The following is a 20,958-nucleotide window of genomic DNA, read 5'->3' as shown; positions in this document are numbered from 1 at the left end:
ACGTTCCATCGGTAAAACGAGAACAGAGTGTGGCTGGTGCCCCGGAGCCAATAAAAAGTGACAGGTGCAGAGTGCGAGGCCCAAAGGGACAAGGGCAGAGGCGCTCAACAGGTAGAGCGGGGATTTGTTTGAGTTACATAAAGAATAAGGCGTTGTATGTATCTTATTTCAGGAACATCGTGTTGAGTCGTTGACAGCGTTAGGTAAAAGTGCAGGTGTCTGTGTTCAGTGTTATTATTAGGTAACGCTTCAAATATGTGTCAGGAACTCATCCAGCAGTTACACAACCACTGTTCACTGTGTTCTCATTAAACATAATTAAATAGTTTTACAGCAATCACATAACAGAAATAGCATTCATTTGGATTATCGACCCACAGTTTGGTCAAATGCACAGGTCAAATGGGGCAAAATGTCAGACAAATGCATAAAGATCGAAACAAAAACTGTGGAGTTGATTATAATCTGTAAATGTCCTACTTATGTTTATCATAAATGTTAATTAATGTTGTAAGAAATATTTTAGAAAGTCAGATTCCTTTCATATTGTACAAAGAACTGAAGGAGTGACACTACAGCTCCCAGTTCAAGGTCTTTTTGTAAATGACTATTATTATTATTTTCCCAGCTCTGTGTGAAACATCCAGGTGAAAGTGAAAAGTAGGAAATTATAACGTAAATTATTATTATGCAAATGATTTAGAACACTTTGAATTGGTCCCTCGGAAGAACTGTGGCCGCTTGGAACAGCTAATGGGATTTTTACTTTTGAAGAATGTCAAGTACGTATATAAAAACAACATCTAATAATGAAATAGATAAAATTCAAAGTTCAATATCACACTGTGCAATTAATTGATTTCTAAAGATTCAGTCACGTATCTTCTCCAGCCGTTGAACATTACAGTTATTCATGTTTCAAGGTAAAATGCCAGTTTTTCTTTCACATAAACGACTAAATACTATTTATAAATATGCCTTTACTTTATATTGGATCAAACAAACAGTATATATTCTATTCTGTATATAAAGACAGCACTTCAGTCTGATTAACCAACAGCACTGAGTCAACACTGGGTTTAATTTCATGAGATTATTACTCACACATTTCACAGCTGTCATTACTGCACATAAACTGTCTTTGATCTGAACGTTTGCCAACTTTTTTATGATTTTATCACACCTAAAACCAGGTCAGGTCAAAACACAGTGACATTTCATCAATTAAATGTATCAATGTAAAAGAGGTCATTATTTATCATTAGCGAAAATGAGTTTTATTAGCGATAAATTCAGAATATCCAAGCACAAATGTAGTATAATTCAAATATCATTTAGGAATACACATGAACTTGCATCTTAACGTCTCTAAATGTCACGTTAACTGTTGGAAACATGTTTAATATCTTCATGCACGAGAATAAACGCATCAGAAAGTTTAAATAAAACAAAACTACAAAGCACCCGTGTCCTCGCTTTTTTATTCAATCAACTGAAAATGCATCTCAACAAAAGGCTGAAACTTTAAATACTAACACTGTACATGCATTTTGTGATCGTCTTTGTTTCTAAATGTGGTTTAAATGAGCTGCTGCCTAGTTCAACACCTTTATGCGCCCTCAAACGCTTCAGAACAAAAAGCTTATCGAGTGTGAGAAAGAACAACGCGACGGCGCCGAGCGGAGACAAAAGACACAAGGAGCAGCGGAGGAGGTGAAACTCGGTCACTCCTCAAAACTGCCAGAGCGTTTCAGTTGGAGCCTCTCTTTAAAAACACCGATACGGCAGCGGAAAACACAAACGAGTGGATTTCAAACCAAACAAGCGCAACATTAGGACTAAACCACATTCTCCCAAAACAAAAGAAATCCACACATTAAAATGACCTGTTTTCAGCGTCAGGGAAAAGTCTTTGCACTTTTGTTGCACTAAAACATTTCGGATGTAAAGATAAAAGTCTGTTCCTGGCATGTTCCGCAGTGTGGCATTAGTATCAGTGAGAATGCGCGTTTTTCAAAGTGATTTCTGACCAATAAAAGTATGTAATTGAATGAAGATGGATTAGTTTCATCTGTTCAATGCCGTACTGTGGAACATTCACGCAGTAACATCGCCATGGAGACGAGCAGCTCCAGAAAAGGATGATGTGGAAGTGAGGTTGCCATTTTGTATGCTGAAAATGGATCACTTTTCAAAATAAAATAACAAGATTACAATAAGAAAGTGACTCCACCTTAAACCGGGTCATTCATTTTTCAAATTATAATCACCTTTTTTTCCTTCAAAATCCTAAACTTTGACAGAAAAACTCTCTGGTCCATTTGAAGCCTTGAAAACAGTAAAACATGTTCATATCCAAATGCATTGTACGTGTTTCAAAGCTGATTTATGAATGTTTAACTCGACCGCCGTCCACAGTTTGAAAAGCTCAGGTAAAAATCCCTTGTGTCGACGCGCGGGGGGTCAAAGGTCGATGGCTCCCTTGGACTTGAACTTCTTGGCCGATCGCTCGCTCGCTCGCTGCTCGATCCGGCTGCCGTAAATGTGAGACACGAAGCCGTTCACCTCGATCTCAAACATGCTGTGCCTCTTCGGGATCACTGCAAAAGCGCCATAAAGAGCAATAAATGACATTTTCTGCAGCTAAAGCTCAATAATAATAATTTACTGTCGACAATGGAGCGCAAACGATCAAAAACAGACTCTTTGATGTAGAATTGAGATGATTTGATAGAAAACATAATTCAAGGACAAATATTATGCATTATTTAAGTTGTTATTAGCCTTTCAACATGTTCTTGAGCACCTTTAATTTTAAGAATGTCAAGAACGTAAATACAAATAACATTTACTTATATAGAAACAATTCAAAGTTCAATATCACACTGTGCAATTAATCGATTTCTAAAGATTCAGTCACAAACATTACAGTTATTAATGTTCAGGGTAAAATGCCAGTTTTTCTTTCACATAAATGACTACATACTATTTGTAAATATGCCTTTATTTTATATTTAATCAAATAAACAGTATATATTCTATTCTGTATATAAAGACAGCACTTCAGTCTGATTAACCAACAGCACTGAGTCAACACTGGGTTTAATTTTATGAGATTATTACTCACACATTTCACAGCTGTCATTACTGCACATAAACTGTCTTTGATCTGAACGTTTGCCAACTTTTTTATGATTTTATCACACCTAAAACCAGGTCAGGTCAAAACACAGTGGCATTTTATCAATGTAAAAGAGGTCATTATTAGTCAAAATTTGTTTTATAAGCAATACAATCAGAATATCCAAGTGCAAATCTAGTATAATTCAAGGCCGTGGCTGGAGAGCCGCGGCGCGGTTAAATTGCCGCGCAGTTTCAGGGACCGCGGTATTTCCCTTATAGCCCGTTATAGCTTCATGGCTAACCCTAACCCTAACCCTAACCCTAACCCTAACCCTTATAGCCCGTTATAGCTTCATGGCTAACCCTAACCTTAACCCTAACCTTAACCCTAACCCTAACCCTAACCTTAACCTTAACCCTAACCTTAAGCCTAAGCCTAACCTTAACCCTAACCTTAAGCCTAACCCTAACCCTAACCCTAAGCCTAACCCTAACCTTAAGCCTAACCCTAACCCTAACCTTAAGCCTAACCTTAACCTTAACCCTAACCCTAACCTTAACCTTAACCTTAACCTTAACCCTAACCCTAACCTTAACCCTAACCCTAACCTTAAGCCTAACCTTAAGCCTAACCTTAACCCTAACCTTAACCCTAACCCTAACCTTAACCTTAACCTTAACCCTAACCTTAACCCTAACCCTAACCTTAACCTTAACCTTAACCCTAACCCTAACCTTAACCTTAACCCTAACCCTAACCTTAACCTTAACCTTAACCTTAACCTTAAGCCTAACCCTAACCTTAACCCTAACCCTAACCCTAACCCTAACCTTAACCTTAACCCTAACCCTAACCTTAACCTTAACCTTAACCTTAACCCTAACCCTAACCTTAACCTTAACCCTAACCCTAACCTTAACCTTAACCTTAACCTTAACCTTAACCTTAACCTTAAGCCTAAGCCTAAGCCTAAGCCTAACCCTAACCCTAACCCTAACCCTAACCCTAACCCTAACCTTAACCCTAACCCTAACCCTAACCTTAACCTTAACCTTAACCTTAACCCTAACCCTAACCCTAACCTTAACCTTAACCTTAACCCTAACCTTAACCTTAACCTTAACCTTAACCTTAACCCTAACCCTAACCCTAACCCTAACCTTAACCTTAACCCTAACCTTAACCTTAACCTTAACCCTAACCCTAACCCTAACCTTAACCTTAACCCTAACCTTAACCTTAACCTTAACCCTAACCTTAACCTTAACCTTAACCTTAACCCTAACCTTAACCCGGCGCAGTTTCAGGAGCCGCGGCGCGTGGCCGGCACAAAAATAACATGGCAGTTTCGGCCGCGCGCCGCGGCTCTGCAGACACTCCCATAATTCAAATATCGTTTAGGAATACACACTCCTCAGTCTAAAATGTGTCCGTTTTGCTCCGAGCATCGTCCGCCCGGTTCAACTTCAGTCGTTTGGAGATGGAATACACCAGTCGCCAACGAAACAAGTCAAAATAATCTGTCATTTGATCAAACGAAGACAGTGATTTCTTTGTTCAAAACTGCAATTACATCAGGACGAACCTTTAGCACTGGACAAAGAATGCAGCACAACAATGACAATGCAATTATGCGACCGCTTCTTTCACTGTTGTTGAGCACATTTGAAGCTCGATGTTCATCCACAGAGCGACACATGGACGGAAATAACGTTGGATATTTACAAAATGGAAAAAAAACGGACTTTAAATTTTAACTTAAACATGGACAAGAGGGATCGATTCATGAGCCTGACTGACATTTTACTTCTTATTTCCTTCTGATTTTCCCACTCTTTGTCCTTTTCGTGGATGTCGTGAAGGAGAACGTGAGCAGAGCATGAGGAGTTCAAAGTGTCAAACCTTTTAATTCGTCCTTTTTGGTGATGATTTTGAAAACGTGCTTGAATTCTTGGATCAGAATCCCGGTCAGGCCGACGTACGAGGCACATTTGGAGCGAACCACTGCAAAAGGGAACAAGTTTCACAATCATTTTATTTTGTCAAACAACTACTTTAGGAAATAAATTAAACCAATCCAATCCCTAACCTAATCACCGTTTTAGAAATACATTGTAAATGCTAAGCTAATGGAGTCAATTTTTAAGTAGAAATAAAAACTTTCTACATGTTTGATATTTAATTATGACTCTAAAGGCCGTATTTCGCCCCTGATCTCAGCGTTAACGAGGGTCTTGGCCCGGGGGCGGTTCCAGGTCAGAATTCTGCTCCTTCACGACTTTAACGCCGTCGTAAAGAAGCTGGACTTGGTCGCTTTTGTCTCCGTTTAGTTTGTTTTTAGGAATTTATTGTGTGAAAAAACACCAATATCACCACAACAGCTGCATGGCATATTGCAAACACTTCCAATGTTACTGAACTGTGTATTTTACTGTATGTGATGCGTTTTTAATGTGGAGTCACATAAATAAAGAGTCAGTCTTCACCTTTGATGACGGCGCCGTGGAAATCTGCCTTTAAAAGTTTCCCCTGAACCAACTGTGGATTACTGCGAAAAACACAGGAGAAAAGAGTCTGAGCATGTGCGGCGTCGATTTAAAGTCAAATTAAACTTTTTATTCATCATATCGTTTAATATATATTTCTTATTTCTGTTTACTATTAATACAATGTTAGTTATTGCGGATATGAATTTGAATTGGGCCGGACAGACTCACGTGGTCGGCTGCAGCCCGTTGCACAGGTCAGTGATGTACTGCTTCCAGAGTTCATGCAGAGGGAGAAACAGCTCGTATCTATGACGACAAAACCACTCAGTACACAGACCATTTACAGTCATTTCTTTATGGAACTACTTCTTTAATTGAGTCATTTCTGGTTAAATGTTTAATTGATTGTAAATAATAATAATAATAATAACTTTTATTTATATAGCACTTTTCAGTGACCCAAAGACGCTGAACATAATAAAAAAGGGGGGGGTATTTACAGACAGGGGGGGACAACACGTACAGAACACATTAATATACAGATAAAATGAACAAGACGGAAGAAGTAGAGAGAAAAAGATGGGGATGTAACAGGGGGTAGAAGAGTAGGCAATGGGGTAGAGGAGGCTAGGGGTAGGGGAGGTCATAGGCTTGGGTGAAGAGGTATTGTAAATTTCACATTATTCTTTTGTCTGTAATATTGAACCATCATTAAACGTCACATTAGTATTATTAAAATCTAATGAAAAACCTGATTTTTATATTCATTTAAACTGGGTAAATTTGATGACAGATGTTTTTTTGCCTTGAATTGCTCCCACAGAATAAATTTGTATTTCTTTTAATTGATTTATTTCACTAGTAACGGTGATAGATTCATAAACAAAACCATCAGAACTTTATATTTCAGTTATTTCTCTTATATAAATTATAGATCTACTTCTTTAATTGATCCATTTGTGTTTAAAGTTTAAATGATTGCCGTCATTGTGAATTCACATTATATTTTGGTCAGTAATAATATTGAACCATCATTAAACGTGGCATTATTACAATAAAATCTAATAAAAAACAGATTTTTACATTAATTTCAAATCTGTATTTTGATGGCCCACACAGCAAAATTATGAATTGTATTTTATTGATTAATTTAACAAGTAACGGTGATAACGGTGTATATATTCAGTCAAATAAGTTAACATACGTTTATTTTTTACATTATTTATTCAACCCACATTTTTTAATCATGCCCAATTCTATTTTTTTTATATTTTGCTATTATATTTTAGTTTCAAGTTGCACCTTTTCACCGAAGAAAGTTTTGTAAATCTTGTATTTATTCACTGACAATGGCAATAAACCTTTTTCTGATTCAGATAAAACCAAAACCAAACCAGGAGCACTTTATATCCGAGTTAGTTGTGTCGTTTGTGTCGTTTGTGTCGTTTGTGTCGTTTGTGTCGTATGTGTCGTATGTGTCGTTTGTGTCGTTTGTGTCGTTTGTGTCGTTTGTGTCGTTTGTGTCGTTTGTGTCGTTTGTGTCGTTTGTGTCGTTTGTGTCGTTTGTGTCGTATGTGTCGTTTGTGTCGTTTGTGTCGTTTGTGTCGTTTGTGTCGTATGTGTCGTATGTGTCGTTTGTGTCGTTTGTGTCGTTTGTGTCGTTTGTGTCGTTTGTGTCGTTTGTGTCGTTTGTGTCGTTTGTGTCGTTTGTGTCGTATGTGTCGTTTGTGTCGTTTGTGTCGTTTGTGTCGTTTGTGTCGTATGTGTCGTTTGTGTCGTTTGTGTCGTTTGTGTCGTATGTGTCGTTTGTGTCGTTTGTGTCGTTTGTGTCGTTTGTGTCGTTTGTGTCGTTTGTGTCGTTTGTGTCGTTTGTGTCGTTTGTGTCGTTTGTGTCGTTTGTGTCGTTTGTGTCGTTTGTGTCGTTTGTGTCGTTTGTGTCGTTTGTGTCGTTTGTGTCGTTTGTGTCGTTTGTGTCGTTTGTGTCGTTTGTGTCGTTTGTGTCGTTTGTGTCGTTTGTGTCGTTTGTGTCGTATGTGTCGTTTGTGTCGTTTGTGTCGTTTGTGTCGTTTGTGTCGTTTGTGTCGTTTGTGTCGTTTGTGTCGTTTGTGTCGTTTGTGTCGTTTGTGTCGTATGTGTCGTTTGTGTCGTATGTGTCGTATGTGTCGTTTGTGTCGTTTGTGTCGTTTGTGTCGTATGTGTCGTTTGTGTCGTTTGTGTCGTTTGTGTCGTTTGTGTCGTTTGTGTCGTATGTGTCGTTTGTGTCGTTTGTGTCGTTTGTGTCGTTTGTGTCGTTTGTGTCGTTTGTGTCGTTTGTGTCGTTTGTGTCGTTTGTGTCGTTTGTGTCGTTTGTGTCGTATGTGTCGTATGTGTCGTTTGTGTCGTTTGTGTCGTTTGTGTCGTATGTGTCGTTTGTGTCGTTTGTGTCGTTTGTGTCGTTTGTGTCGTTTGTGTCGTTTGTGTCGTTTGTGTCGTTTGTGTCGTTTGTGTCGTTTGTGTCGTTTGTGTCGTTTGTGTCGTATGTGTCGTTTGTGTCGTTTGTGTCGTTTGTGTCGTTTGTGTGTTGAACGTGCTGCAGTCGTACTTCTGGTGCTCCGCTTTGATGTGGAAGATCTTCAGGTCCCGCTTCTGTTTGGCGTTGAGCCCTTTGGCCTTCTTGTTCTTCTTGGGTTTGTCCTTCTTGGGTCGCGTGTATCCCAGGATCAGAGCTTTGTGAGTGAGAATCTCCTTCACGTCCGACCTGGAGCCGTCCCGCAGACTCCGCCTCAGGAACGAGCGGGCGAAGGCGTCGGCTTTGGACTTCGCCGCCGGCTGAGGGAACGGAAAACACAGCTTTTATCAGCGTCTTGTAAAATGTAAGAGCTTTTTCAGACTTATTTAATACGTCATCGCAACTTTAAGCGATAACCAGGAAAGAGAAACTAGAAAGAATAGTTTAACTTGAAAATAGGGGTGTCAAGATTATACGGTTTATCGACATTGTGATTATTCAGAACAAAGTAACCGTAAGTAAAAACTAATAATCGTGACAATTTTAGAAGGAAAATTAAGTCTGTTTAGTTCAATGAATCGTCCAAAAAATAGATCTAAATGCAAATAACTTTATTTTATCTGGCTGTTTTTGTCACCTTTAACTTGATTTTGAAACTTGAGGAACAGTCACATGTCAGACCAGGGGAATGAAACGCCGCGGTCGACTGCACAGACTCTTCCGTGTTCCGTGACTTTGCAGCAGAACGCACAAACATGAAGCGTGTGGTGGTTAAAATGAGGTTAAATGCAGCGCTGCGTTGACTGACCTGAAGGCCTAGCGCGCCCGTCAGCTCCTGAGGGATCGGATCGTTCACTGCCGCTTCTGCAAAGAATAAAATCAACACTTGACGACAGTTTAAGAGTTTATACGTCATAAAGTCAAAGACAAAAGAGCTGGACGGATCGTGACACAACATCCTCCACTACGGGACTTTCTCAGTCATTTATTCATTTCTGTTTCCTGCTGCAAGAAGATTGACCTAATCCGTGTGTGACTCAGCTTTAGAAAACAAAAACTTATCAATGGACCATCCATTTAAGTAAACATCTTTTACTGAAGGTGAAGTAGGGTTTTACTGTAAAGTTAGACATGTCTGAATAGTTTTATATTTGTGCATTATAGACTAGAATTAACTAATTTCTCCTGATAAAAGTATAACAAATATTGACAATCATTAATAACCAGTAGGTAAAGTGAATGTGATAGTACTGTATTTATATTTATCAAAAACATCCGACAAAATCAAGACTAAACCAGGACATTTTCAGAACTGCAAAGGCATCAATTTGCAAACTTTTCTGTATTTTTCCTAAACTAAATGCAAGAAAAAACGCACTGTACATGAAGTTTTTACATCATGTTTTCTCTTGTCTGAATAAGACACTTAACTTTTACTTAATTAAGGCGCACGAATCAGGAAAAACAATAGAGCCACTAAATTAAAAAATGACAAGAGGGATTTTTGATATCGCAATTAGTATTTGATCAAAAAAAAAATTGGCATTCAAAATTTAAATTTCGCCTTATATTTTGGAGTTAAAACTTGAATACATTAGACTTAAAATTCGATATGAACAGTGTGAAACGTCAAAATCAAGATAGTAAAGTTTGATGTTTGTAGGTGCTACTGTCTCTGGTCTATGTCTCTGGAGGAAAATACATTTGTGAGAAAACATGGATTGAATGAAATGAAACGATGAAACATTTGTAGGCGCAGAATTTGTCATTTCCACGTGAAAGTTTAACTGTTTAATAAACGCACAGGGACCGTCTGAGCCCGAGGTGGAGGCTTTTACTGACACTCGAGGGTAAATCGTGACAGCTCGTAATTAAAGCTAAAGCGATGAGCTCTGAGGACACACTCGAGATAACGTGTCCAAAACGTGAACTTTCCTGCGAACACACAACCTGAACCGGTCTGACGGCCGCGTGAGAAACAACACATGTCGTAACACAGCTTCACAAAAGGTTCACGCGCAATGGGAAAGGGTAAATACAGTTCTTGAATGGAAAAATACAGGGAAAATACAGACATTCTGCCACTGTGGCTTTGACTCTCCATTCGAATAATTAAAATAAATAAATAAAAATACATAAAAGTAGGAGTGAGCAATATATATCGAAATGTAGAATGTTGTTATGCAGATGTAAGATTTACAAAATGAGAATATCAAGTTTATCGTTTATAGGAAAATATGCTACAAAAATAAATACAAAATAAAAATGTTCTTAATCTTTGAAAAATAAAAATAAAATACATATATAAAATAAATGAATAATAAAAATCATGATCAAATAAACAGGATATTTCAGCACTTTCACGATTCATTTTAAAGACATTTCACATTCTGTGAAGTCTGGTAATTAAACCTTTAACTAATTTGTTTAAAGACACGTTTCTGTTAAATTGACATAATATAGTTTGAATATTGTTATTGGACATTCATTTGTGTCAATATCGCCCACACCTAGTTTCGATACCATAATGATGATGAAAAAAGTGTGAGATAATAGAAAACGTCACAGTTGGTGTTTTGGGGTAAAGCAAAATTTAAATATTGAGTGCATTGTCTTTAATTTAAACGAACAAAACTGACTTAATAAAAGAAGAGCCAGAAATGTCCAGTGTAATCTCCCAAACACGGCCATACAGTGATATTTCTGCACTTTTCTAGTTCATTTTATGGTCTATTCATGTTTAGGGCAACTCTTAAACCATCGAAGACATTTACTGAAGAGTGCAGCTCGTCAAACTGTCTGATTGTCTTTATTTGAATTACTTTAACAGTGGGAATTTTCCTTTTTTGCAGTTTCAAAGCTGCAAACATGAAACAACACAAGATAAAATGCACTGCACCACACCTTTATCTCTGGATCTAACATTTCTTTATTTGATAGTTACCAAAAACATTATGAAGAGACAATGGAGCCAGTGGAAGATTAAAGATGGTCAGATAAACACGGCTGTGTTTGAGATGTGAATAAGACAATGGGGCTGAAGTAGAAAATACTGACACGGTAAAGTATTGTGACATTAGGGCTGTAGAAGAAATACTTAAAGACACGCCCAATTACTCGACTTAAAGAGTGTGGCAAAAGCTTTCACAAAGTATCAGCATGAATCTGACCCAAACTGCACAAAAAACGACTACAATTACACACAAAAAACAATATGCATACAGAAAATTACTAGTAAACAGTGTATTTAAATGTTAGAGATGATATGTAGATTAATTCACTCTCCCTTTTCCTGTTGTCCCATGCAAATCCATATAATCTAGATACAATAAATGTTGTTCTTCCAAGACACCATCAACTAATTAATCGACTAAAGGATTACAGCCCTGCCTGACATATTTCTAAACAAAACTACTGCATTATAATTTGCAGAATATGTCCAAATTGCTACTAAAATTGCTTGAAAAAGTAGTATTTTTCATGTATACAATGTCCTTTTACTTAACTACAATTTTCTCAGGAGTAGTTTTAGTTGTAATTGAGTACATCATCAGCAATGTAACTTTCACTCAGTGGTGGAATTATTACTGTAATTAATTTGTACACAGGTAAAAGTACAGTTACAAGTAAAGCTGCAAAAACTACACTCATACTTACTTGTTGCATTTAACCACAATTTTAGTCACTTTATGGATCAAAACTTTATACACAATTTGAAAAAAGAAATAGTTTGAACTTAATTTAGTCATTTTAAACACTTTTCATTAGACATTTATAGATTTACGGGTGGAAAACGCTGTGATGCCATAGAGACGAGTGTGAAGTGGCGTCCATATGTGAATGTAATGCTCCGTCCCTATAGAGAGCACTCACGTGACGTCACACGGCCCCACGCTCCTCCAACACACGGCAAAACAAACCATAACAAGTTCAGAATAGTCGTGTTGTCATTTTCTTTTTCTGACAGAATAAACTCAAGAGAGTTTTTGTGACAGAACTACTGACCGCGCCGTGTTGTGCTGCAATGCCACTTCTGCAGAGAACGTACACATCATTTATATCAAATCCTGAGTCTGGATTAGGGCTGCGAATCACACGGTGCCTCACGATTCGATACATGCCAGAATCAATATATTGCTCATGATATTCTGCGATATGGCCCTATTTTTGAAGTGTTTCTTTGTTCTATCTTTACCGGCACAAACTGGGGCTGTCACAAACCATTATTTGATTAGTCGTCTGGTCAAACAATGAGTTTTGTTTTTACATTAAAAGCCTTTTTAATACAATTATCACCAAATAAATGTTGAAATGTGGCGACTAGATAGAGAATATTTACAAATGAAGTACATTTTGATCTAATAATACTTCTGTCCTTGTTATAAAAGGTCATTACGATTCTCGACGCTAGTTCGAATCTGCTCTAGACATTTGCTGCATGTCATTCCCCATTCTCATTACCATTTCACACTACACTCCGTCAAATAAAGCCTAAGGGTCCTTTTTTAAAAACACTGATACAGCAGTCCACAAAATCAAAACGGTATAACCTAATTCAGTATCACAATTTATCGATATTTCCATGTTTTAGTGCAGCTTTAGTCTTGATTTTCTTAATTTTTTCTCTTTCTTCTGTGCACTTTTGTCGTACATTAACTAACTTCTTGTCCTCTTTCATGACCTCCATAAATGTCCTTTCTTTGGTCTGAATCTTCTCCAAAACATTTATGATCTGCTCTTTAGATGGACATAAACATCTAGTACAATATGGAAGAAACACAGAAGAAATCCGTTTTAAAAAGGTAGATTTTCACTACAATACCAGTCTATATCATCATCATCTGCTACTACAACTAAAGCTAGATTGAAATTAAGAGTAAATTATGGTATTTGTAGATTTTGGAGGAGATGCATTGTCATTTTGCGCAGTTTTGAGTGATATGCAAATACAGACTTTACAGTACAACACTTTTGTTCGTTTTAAAGTCAACTCACCATTCATTTTATCCCGTTTTCTTGAAATCGACACCAACTGAAAATAGTTGTCTGAAAAATGCAGAACATTTAATGCAAATGCTAAGTTTTGTTTACAAACCCATGCTGTTTTTGCGGCTACTTCCGGGGTTTTTCTTCTGTAGTTTATGTTTCACTCCAGGACAGTATCGCTCCCTAGTGTCAGTGAAGTGAACAGCATCCAGCGTCTCAAGTCATAAAAACCGTTTAATTATTATTGTAAAATAATAAAATAACCAGTTATATACTTGATTTGACTTGGGCTACTATAAACTGTCTATAAGTAAGTATTTTCTACACTTTTATAGTTGTACATGAGTGATGACTAGAGTAACTTTCAAATACCACAGTTCTTTAAAAAAGTACTTGCATTATTTACACTAAAGTATACGTAAATTGTAGTGACCCAAATCATTACTCAAGAAAGGGTAAAAAAGGATTTGGAGAAACTAGCCGTTTTGATGTATGTTTTATAAGATACAAAAAAGACATAAAATATTCATCTATGGAGATTATGGTATTTGCAAAGAATCACCCAAAGAAATGCTTTAAGGCAAAGTGTAAGAAGACAAGAAGAGCTTTGACAGCTGAGGGAAGGGAAGAGCACCCAGAACCTTTACTCAGGAATACTGTTAGTAGAAGTGATAGTATGTCAGAAAACTACAGACGAGTACATTTCCTTTTGTGTTTATTCTTTGAAAAGACCACATCTTGAACATTAGTCAAGGTTTTGTCCTTCTAATTACATTAACCCTAACCCAAAAACCCCTTTTACTCTCCAGACATTTCTTGGACCACTAACTGCTACTTGAGTGACATTATTTTGAAATAACAGTATTCTTATTCAAGTACAATTTTGGCTACAATTTCCAGCTTCATCATTGTTTGCACTTTTTGGATTAACATCAGAACGGAGAAGAATAGATCACTCTAACAAACTACCGTACACATAACAACATAAATAACTTCAGATACAAAATGCATTTGATAAAAAACACAAGACATTTATTTAAAAACTCTTGTTCTTGCATCACATTTGCATCTTCTGTTACAAAAATGAAAACAAAAAAATGAATGAAAATGTTTACAGTTTCAGATGAAAAAATCCCACTTCTTTCAAGGCACATTTTAGCTTTTTTCTGCTCAAACTAAATATATTTCCCCACAAATTACAGTAACATGGCATCCCTTTTTCACCACTGAAAATAAAACAGGTTTAACTCTGTACATGATACATTCATTAAACAGTGTATTTTTTGACACATTGTGCGTTTGTGCCAAGAAAACATGAATACAATACTTGGAAACTGAAGCTCAACAACTAACATTGAAATTGGGCCTTTTCAAACCCACAAACTTGAAGATTTGCCAAGTTGTAAAAAACCGATTGGATAAAGTTGCCAGCTGTAATTATTGTCTTAAGGGAATTGATTCAGGGAATCAAAGTTATGCTTGAATACACACTTGAATTATTCAAACTCATTTGTTTAGATGTCGACGGAACGATCCGTGAGGAAAGTGACAGGATTAAAGTGCGTACAGTTTTGAGAGAGCGTTTGTCATTGTTTCATAGTAATTTCAGATTTTAACAAGTGGTTTTCATGGTCACACATCAGAACTATAATTGTAACCAATGTTAGATTAAGTAGTTTTCTTTCTCCATATTTGACCCTATTCCAATGAATAATAATAAATACTTTCTTTCTTTTCCTAGATTAGTTTCTGTCCTGAAATGTCTTCCAAATGTTCAAAACTAAATTTGAGTCTTAAAAATTATAATTGAAAGTGTAATTTAAATAAGGGAGTGTCTACAGAGCCGCGGCGCACGGCCGAAACTGCCATGTTATTTTGTGCCGGCCGCGCGCCGCGGCTCCTGAAACTGCTGCGCTATTTACCTACTTGCCTTCATACACAAACATTTATGTATAAAGTAAAAGTATTTCTCCGGTAAAACCTAAAAATCAAAGATTTTGTTCATCGAAAACGTTGGTTCTCAAGACTTGGTTTGGCCCTGGTTTAGCCCCGGTTTAGTCCCGGTTTAGTCCCGGTTTAGTCCCGGTTTAGTCCCGGTTTAGTCCCGGTTTAGTCCCGGTGGTACTCAAAAAACTGTTTTCTCAGGTTGTACTTTGTGTAAAAAGCACTGATTAAAAATGCTAAATTTGCAGTTATAAAATAAAGAAAAATATAAACTAAATGCAATATCGCACTCATCAAACTAGACACTAGATTTTGTTTTAGTCGCTGCTTTCTTTCCTCTCAAGTGTCACAGTGAAAATCGGAATCTGCAGAATCGGTTTTTGCATCTTTGACTTTGAGCCTCGTTTCTGGGAATAAAAAGGAAGTATTTTCATCAAAAAGATTGGTGAAAACAAAAACTTTTACAGTGGCGATACTACATTTTTAAAAGGCAGCATATTTAGATACATTCCATGCTAAAACAATAAATAAATAGATTTTTTTTCAAATGTTGATGATGTTGTTTCCTCAAAGCTGTTACTTCCCATTCGACGTTCCCTTTTTTATCCCGTCAGTGTCACATTTGTATCAGTGAGTGTTCTTGGTTTAAGGGGAAGCTCCGGACGGTTTTTGACCTTTTTCCACGACGCTCTTCACCGTTTGTATCGTTTGGCTCACAGAGTTTCTCGAGGAATCACCAGTCCAAGTGCAGATGTGGATGTTGGTGAAGTTGACACAGAAGTTCCTCCTCTGTGGGCTCCTGGATCTGCTCTCTGCACAGAAAAAAAGGGGGAAAATACAGATAAAACTACTGTGAAAAGGGCAATTGGAGACCGCTAATCATGACCAAACACTTTAAATCACTTTTTAATATTAGATTATCCCTAAGCTACATGGATTATACAAATACTGTCTCATCCAAGGTCTCCAACATAACAGAACATGACTATCGCTGGATTCATTTCCTCAATTAAAATGTGGGTGAGCACTATTAAAGTATGAATGTAATATTTATCATCCTCGCTGTCATTTAGTTATGACTTTGACCCGTTTTTGAGTAACTGAGCTCCAGATCTTCAGGCTCTTGGTCTGGACTCAGGTTCTCCATCTGAAGCAGGACCTACTTGAACATGAGCTGAACGGACGTCTCGTATCGTATCCGCTCCACGTCCGTGACTGAACAGCTGTGGCTGCGGTCCCATTTATAAATAAAGTTCTGCGAGAAACAAAAACAAAAAACAATCCTGAACGATGCTACAGTTGTTGAACGTGTTTGCAAAAATGTTCTGTTAATGATGTGGAGACAGACCTCGAGGATGAGAGCGATGAACAGATTGACCCACATGACGGACGACGTGAGCCACCAACTCACAAAGTAGATCTTGGACCACCTGGAAAGCACAAAAGACTGGTCAGAGCGGTTTCTCTTTTGACTTGTGTGTTGTAATCTTTATCTTTGGGATCATGACTGTGATCTAAGGGTGTGTGGAGGTGTGTGTTTTATTCAAGGCTGGTTTTGTTTGGATTTATAAATAGAACTGGCCACCTTCTGGTTGGTGAAAACGATGTGTTGAATTGAGACTAAACTGGCTCTAAACCAGGACTAGAAAAGGACTAGAACAGAACCAAACCAGGACTAGAAGAGGACCAAACCCCAGGACTAGAAGAGGATCAAACCCCAGGACTAGAACAGGACCAAACCAAGACTAAAACAGGACCAAACCAGGACTAGAACAGGACCAAACCAGGACTAGAAGAGGACCAAACCAGGACTAGAACAGGACCAAACCAGGACTAGAAGAGGACCAAACCAGGACTAGAAGAGGACCAAACCAGGACTAGAACAGGACCAAACCAGGACTAGAAGAGGACCAAACCAGGACTAGAAGAGGACCAAACCAGGACTAGAAGAGGACCAAACCAGGACTAGAACAGGACCAAACCAGGACTAGAAGAGGACCAAACCAGGACTAGAAGAGGACCAAACCAGGACTAGAAGAGGACCAAACCAGGACTAGAACAGGACCAAACCAGGACTAGAAGAGGACCAAACCAGGACTAGAAGAGGACCAAACCAGGACTAGAAGAGGACCAAACCAGGACTAGAAGAGGACCAAACTGGACTCAGACACAACCTTATCTAATGTGTTGAGATGTTCCATAGCATGACATTAAACTTATCCATCTTGTATTCAATCACAGGTGTTTGAGCGCTGCCTCTCCACAGTGCTGACCGGGCTGGGCGTGATGACGGCAGTTAATAAATAACTAATATAATATCTACTTAAAAGAGTGTTTTTAGTTATTGTCGGAGAAGAACCCGTCTCATGTTTAGTGATAGTGCAGTCCAACTCTGGTTTAGACACAGTTCCTTTGACTTTGGCATTGAACATAGGCCAGTTTAATGCCATACTGTGAAACATTCCAGTGGTGCACATGTAAAGCAGCCGTGGTCTTACTCGGTGGTGTATCGGCTGTACGCTTCCATAAAGGCCTGCCAGTTGTTCACCACCATGACATCGTAGAGCAAAATGATGGCGGCCTGTGAAGACAAACGTGGGAGGAGTCAGAAACAGGACGGACGGGTTCATGGACAAAACTGTCTGCCATCGCCACGGGAACACAAGGTTCAGCCAGGTCTGCGCTCAGAACGTTCGCTGAAACATCAACTTCTGATTTATTGTCATTCGGTCCACCGGTGCATGCAGAGTTATACAAAACATTTAGATTTCATGTTTTGTAACTTAAATGAGCAAGAACTGAAGTTTAAAAGGAAACAGCATCATAAGTTCAGCAGCTCAATAATAGAACATTTCAACAGTGAAACATGAAACAATTACTCTTTTTCAAACATCATGTCACGTTGGGGAGAAGGTTTTGAAAATGTATTTAGTTACAGAATATGGAATACCTGCATTAAATGCTTTAATCTGAATATTCTGACACTGTTTTACATTATATTATAGTTTATTTATCACTGATTAGATACTGGCCACAAAGTACTGACTAAAGTACTGTACTTAAGTAATTATTTTTAGTATCTGACATTTACTTAAGTGAAAGTTTCAGTGGCAAGTTTCAGTACTTTTTACTTCTCTACATCTGAGAGCAGGAAACTGTGCTTTCTACTGTGCTTAAAACGTGAGGAAAAATATTTTGTACGTTTATGACGACATCTTTCCTGAAGGTTTTGAGTCTCAGTTAAACCATCTAAACAAAATATAACCAGAATATTTCATCCTTTATTGACTGAAAAGCAGCACAACCATGTGAATCGTGTGTACTTTCACTTTTTACTCTAAAAACACATTCTTAAACACATATTTCAATCCTTTAACTCAAATACATTATTGTATGTGATACTTTGTTATTTTTGTAAAAAAAAAAATGTGTTCCTTCATCTGTACATTTACTTACTCCAGCACTGACCAGGTCTAAAGCAGGTCTAAAGCAGGTCTAAAGCAGGTCTAAAGCGGGTCTAAACCAGGTCTAAAGCGCGTCTGAATCAAGACTAAAGCAGGACTAAAGCAGGTCTATAGCAGGACTAAACCGGGTCTAAAGCAGGTCTAAAGCGGGTCTAAACCAGGTCTAAACCAGGTTTGAACCAGGGCTAAAGCATGTCTAAAGCAGGTCTAAAGCAGGTCTAAAGCAGGTCTAAAGCAAGAATAAACCAGGGCTAAAGCAGGTCTAAACCCGGTTTAAACCAAGAATAAACCAGGTTTAAACCCGGTCTAAACCCGGTCTAAACCCGGTCTAAACCCGGTCTAAACCCGGTCTAAACCCGGTCTAAACCCGGTCTAAACCCAGTCTAAACCAAGAATAAACCAGGTTTAATCCAAGTTTAAACCAGGTTTAAACCAGGACTAAACCAGGACTAAACCAGGACTAAACCAGGACTAGGTTTAAACCAGGTCCAAACCAAGACTAAACCAGGTCCAAACCAAATCTAAAATCAGCTTCTACTGTACATCCCCAGAGGCAGACTCAAACACTGGGGTGATGGAGTCTCCTCTGTCGCTGGTCCCAGACTCTGGAACAAACTGCCCCCGACATGAACCACCCGGACATGCACCATCACAGACTTTAGCAGACTTACTTCACCTGTCAAAACATCTCAGCTCGTACTTAAATATATACACTATCACAAAAATGTTGAGAACTCTTGACAAACATCTAACATCTAAACAAACATGATTGACAGGCGCTCCGGGCGCCGTGTTCCTGTAAAACACACAACAGTTTCTCTCTTTGACTGTCAACTCACAGCGAAGTCGTCGAAGTTGTTGGGCCAGTATTCCAGCTGCTCGTAAGTGCCACAGATCATGGTGAAGTTAGTGGTGACGTTCTCCATCGAGGAGTTTGATATTCCGCTGAGGAAACAATATTTAATCAATACAGTACAGCAAAACTAAAGTAACATACCTGCAACTACTATATTAGCAATACCACAATGGAAGGGACATTGACTTGAAAGATTCTGAACCTAAAACGCATTGCGTAGAAAAATGGTAAATTAAAAAATAGGCCGTGGCTGCAGTGCCGCGGCTCGCGGTCAAATGGGTTAGGGTCATGGCTAACCCTAACCCTAACCTTAACCTTAACCCGGCGCGGTCTAAAACGGAGCTATAACGCGGTCAAATAGCGGCGCAGTTTCAGGAGCCGCGGCGTGCGGCCGACACAAAAATAACATGGCAGTTTCGGGCCGCGCGCCGCGGCTCTGCAGACACTCCCTAAAAAATAATGCTTTTTTCCCCTAGTTTTAATCACAATTTTCTAATAGATTTTATTTTATCTTATTAAAAACAAATAAATATGGGTTTAAAAATGAATTTCCAAAACATGAACGAGACTTATCACATCCGTTTATCTGTTAAGAAAGTCAAAAACTCTTCCTCAAATGTCTGGACTCTTACGGACAGAGGATTTATTGGTGGATTCAAGTCGATCGCTGACAATTAAAAATGATTGTAAACTATATAAAAAGGCAGAAAAATGCTTGTTTTAGAGAATAACTATCATGACAACATTATATATATATATATATATATATATATATAAACAACAAAAAAATATGCCAAGTTGTGAGAAACTATATAGTAAAGGCAGCACAGACTATATCTGTGTCAGTTTCTGCTGACACTTTTTAACTCACATTTTTGCTCTTCCTTAAGTAATGTCTCAGTTAAAACTACTGTGACAATGGTATATTCCTACTTAAGACATGTTTAGCCCCAACTTAGACCAGAAATAGTTTTGTGTGGCGTAAAAAGCTTGAGAACCACTGCAAACAACTCAAATTACATAAAGAGGCGTAAATAACGTCCGCATCACCGCGCTCGTCTTTGGATTTGGCAGTAGCGGTCATTTTTGTGCCTTTTCTGGTTCAAAAGTTGGCTCAAAACACTAAAAAAATTGCATTAAATGACTTCATGGAAAGAAAAAGTACATAAATAAAAGATGGTTTGCCCATAATTATTTAAGCCAGAATTCAGTTCATTTGCAGCTAAATTGACTGGCTGTGCTGTTAAAAGGTTTGGAAAAACCACAGGCTGCAGTGTATTTGCAAGCCTATACCGCCCTCTGCTGTTGGATATTTATATAGTCCACATAACATTCAAACAGATAAATAATATGTTGTATGTACCCAGAATGTGAAGGTGGTTTGATGGCGCCTTCAAAAAGCCAGATCCCAAACACCGCAAACATGTAATATACCACCTGCAACAAAAGGGCGGCGCAGTTTGAGCACATCTTTAAAGCACAATCTTTGTGTTTTATCACGGATTAAGTGAACTCACCACCAGGATTCCAGCGAAAGCTCTGAGGTTTTTGACCAGGTCCATGAGCGTGCTCGCAACGAGAGCCATGAGCTGCAAGGGAATCATGAT

The 20,958-nt window shown here is 38.2% G+C and overlaps 2 protein-coding genes across 2 annotated transcripts in view; both read right to left on the bottom strand.

Moving 5' to 3' along the window:
- Positions 1 to 1,442: 1,442 nt before the first annotated feature.
- pop4 (POP4 homolog, ribonuclease P/MRP subunit) lies at positions 1,443 to 13,240 on the bottom strand. The gene is made up of 7 exons (XM_072464986.1): positions 13,097 to 13,240; positions 8,910 to 8,965; positions 8,195 to 8,421; positions 5,842 to 5,919; positions 5,611 to 5,672; positions 5,027 to 5,128; positions 1,443 to 2,600 (listed from the first exon to the last, which is right to left on the bottom strand). The coding sequence occupies exons 1-7, from the start codon at positions 13,101 to 13,103 to the stop codon at positions 2,464 to 2,466; spliced, it is 669 nt and encodes a 222-aa protein (XP_072321087.1). The 5' UTR covers positions 13,104 to 13,240; the 3' UTR covers positions 1,443 to 2,463.
- A 1,097-nt stretch (positions 13,241 to 14,337) lies between these two features.
- Positions 14,338 to 20,958, bottom strand: part of tpcn2 (two pore segment channel 2) — a 35,973-nt gene continuing 29,352 nt past the window's right edge. Inside the window, exons 19-25 of the mRNA XM_072465233.1 lie at positions 20,869 to 20,940; positions 20,715 to 20,788; positions 19,335 to 19,440; positions 17,530 to 17,612; positions 16,380 to 16,461; positions 16,195 to 16,286; positions 14,338 to 15,843 (exon numbers count right to left, since the gene is read on the bottom strand). Coding sequence (XP_072321334.1) covers positions 15,765 to 15,843; positions 16,195 to 16,286; positions 16,380 to 16,461; positions 17,530 to 17,612; positions 19,335 to 19,440; positions 20,715 to 20,788; positions 20,869 to 20,940 — 588 coding nt within the window. The 3' untranslated portion in view covers positions 14,338 to 15,764. The remainder of the gene's footprint in view (positions 15,844 to 16,194; positions 16,287 to 16,379; positions 16,462 to 17,529; positions 17,613 to 19,334; positions 19,441 to 20,714; positions 20,789 to 20,868; positions 20,941 to 20,958) is intronic.

The sequence above is a fragment of the Eucyclogobius newberryi genome, unplaced genomic scaffold (assembly GCF_026437365.1).
Source record: "Eucyclogobius newberryi isolate DKJ021-1_F unplaced genomic scaffold, fEucNew1.0.hap1 SCAF_5, whole genome shotgun sequence".
NCBI classification, from domain to species: Eukaryota; Metazoa; Chordata; class Actinopteri; order Gobiiformes; family Gobiidae; genus Eucyclogobius; species Eucyclogobius newberryi.
The sequence above is the reverse complement of the archived record's forward strand: the minus strand, read 5'-3'. Positions and strand labels throughout refer to the sequence as shown.

Coding starts and splice junctions, on each gene's coding strand:
- pop4 (XM_072464986.1), bottom strand. Junction 8,422..8,909: donor CGGGCGCGCTAGGCCTTCAG/GTCAGTCAACGC, acceptor CCGTTCCCTCAG/CCGGCGGCGAAGTCCAAAGC. Junction 2,601..5,026: donor CAAAAAGGACGAATTAAAAG/GTTTGACACTTT, acceptor GCGCTTTTGCAG/TGATCCCGAAGAGGCACAGC.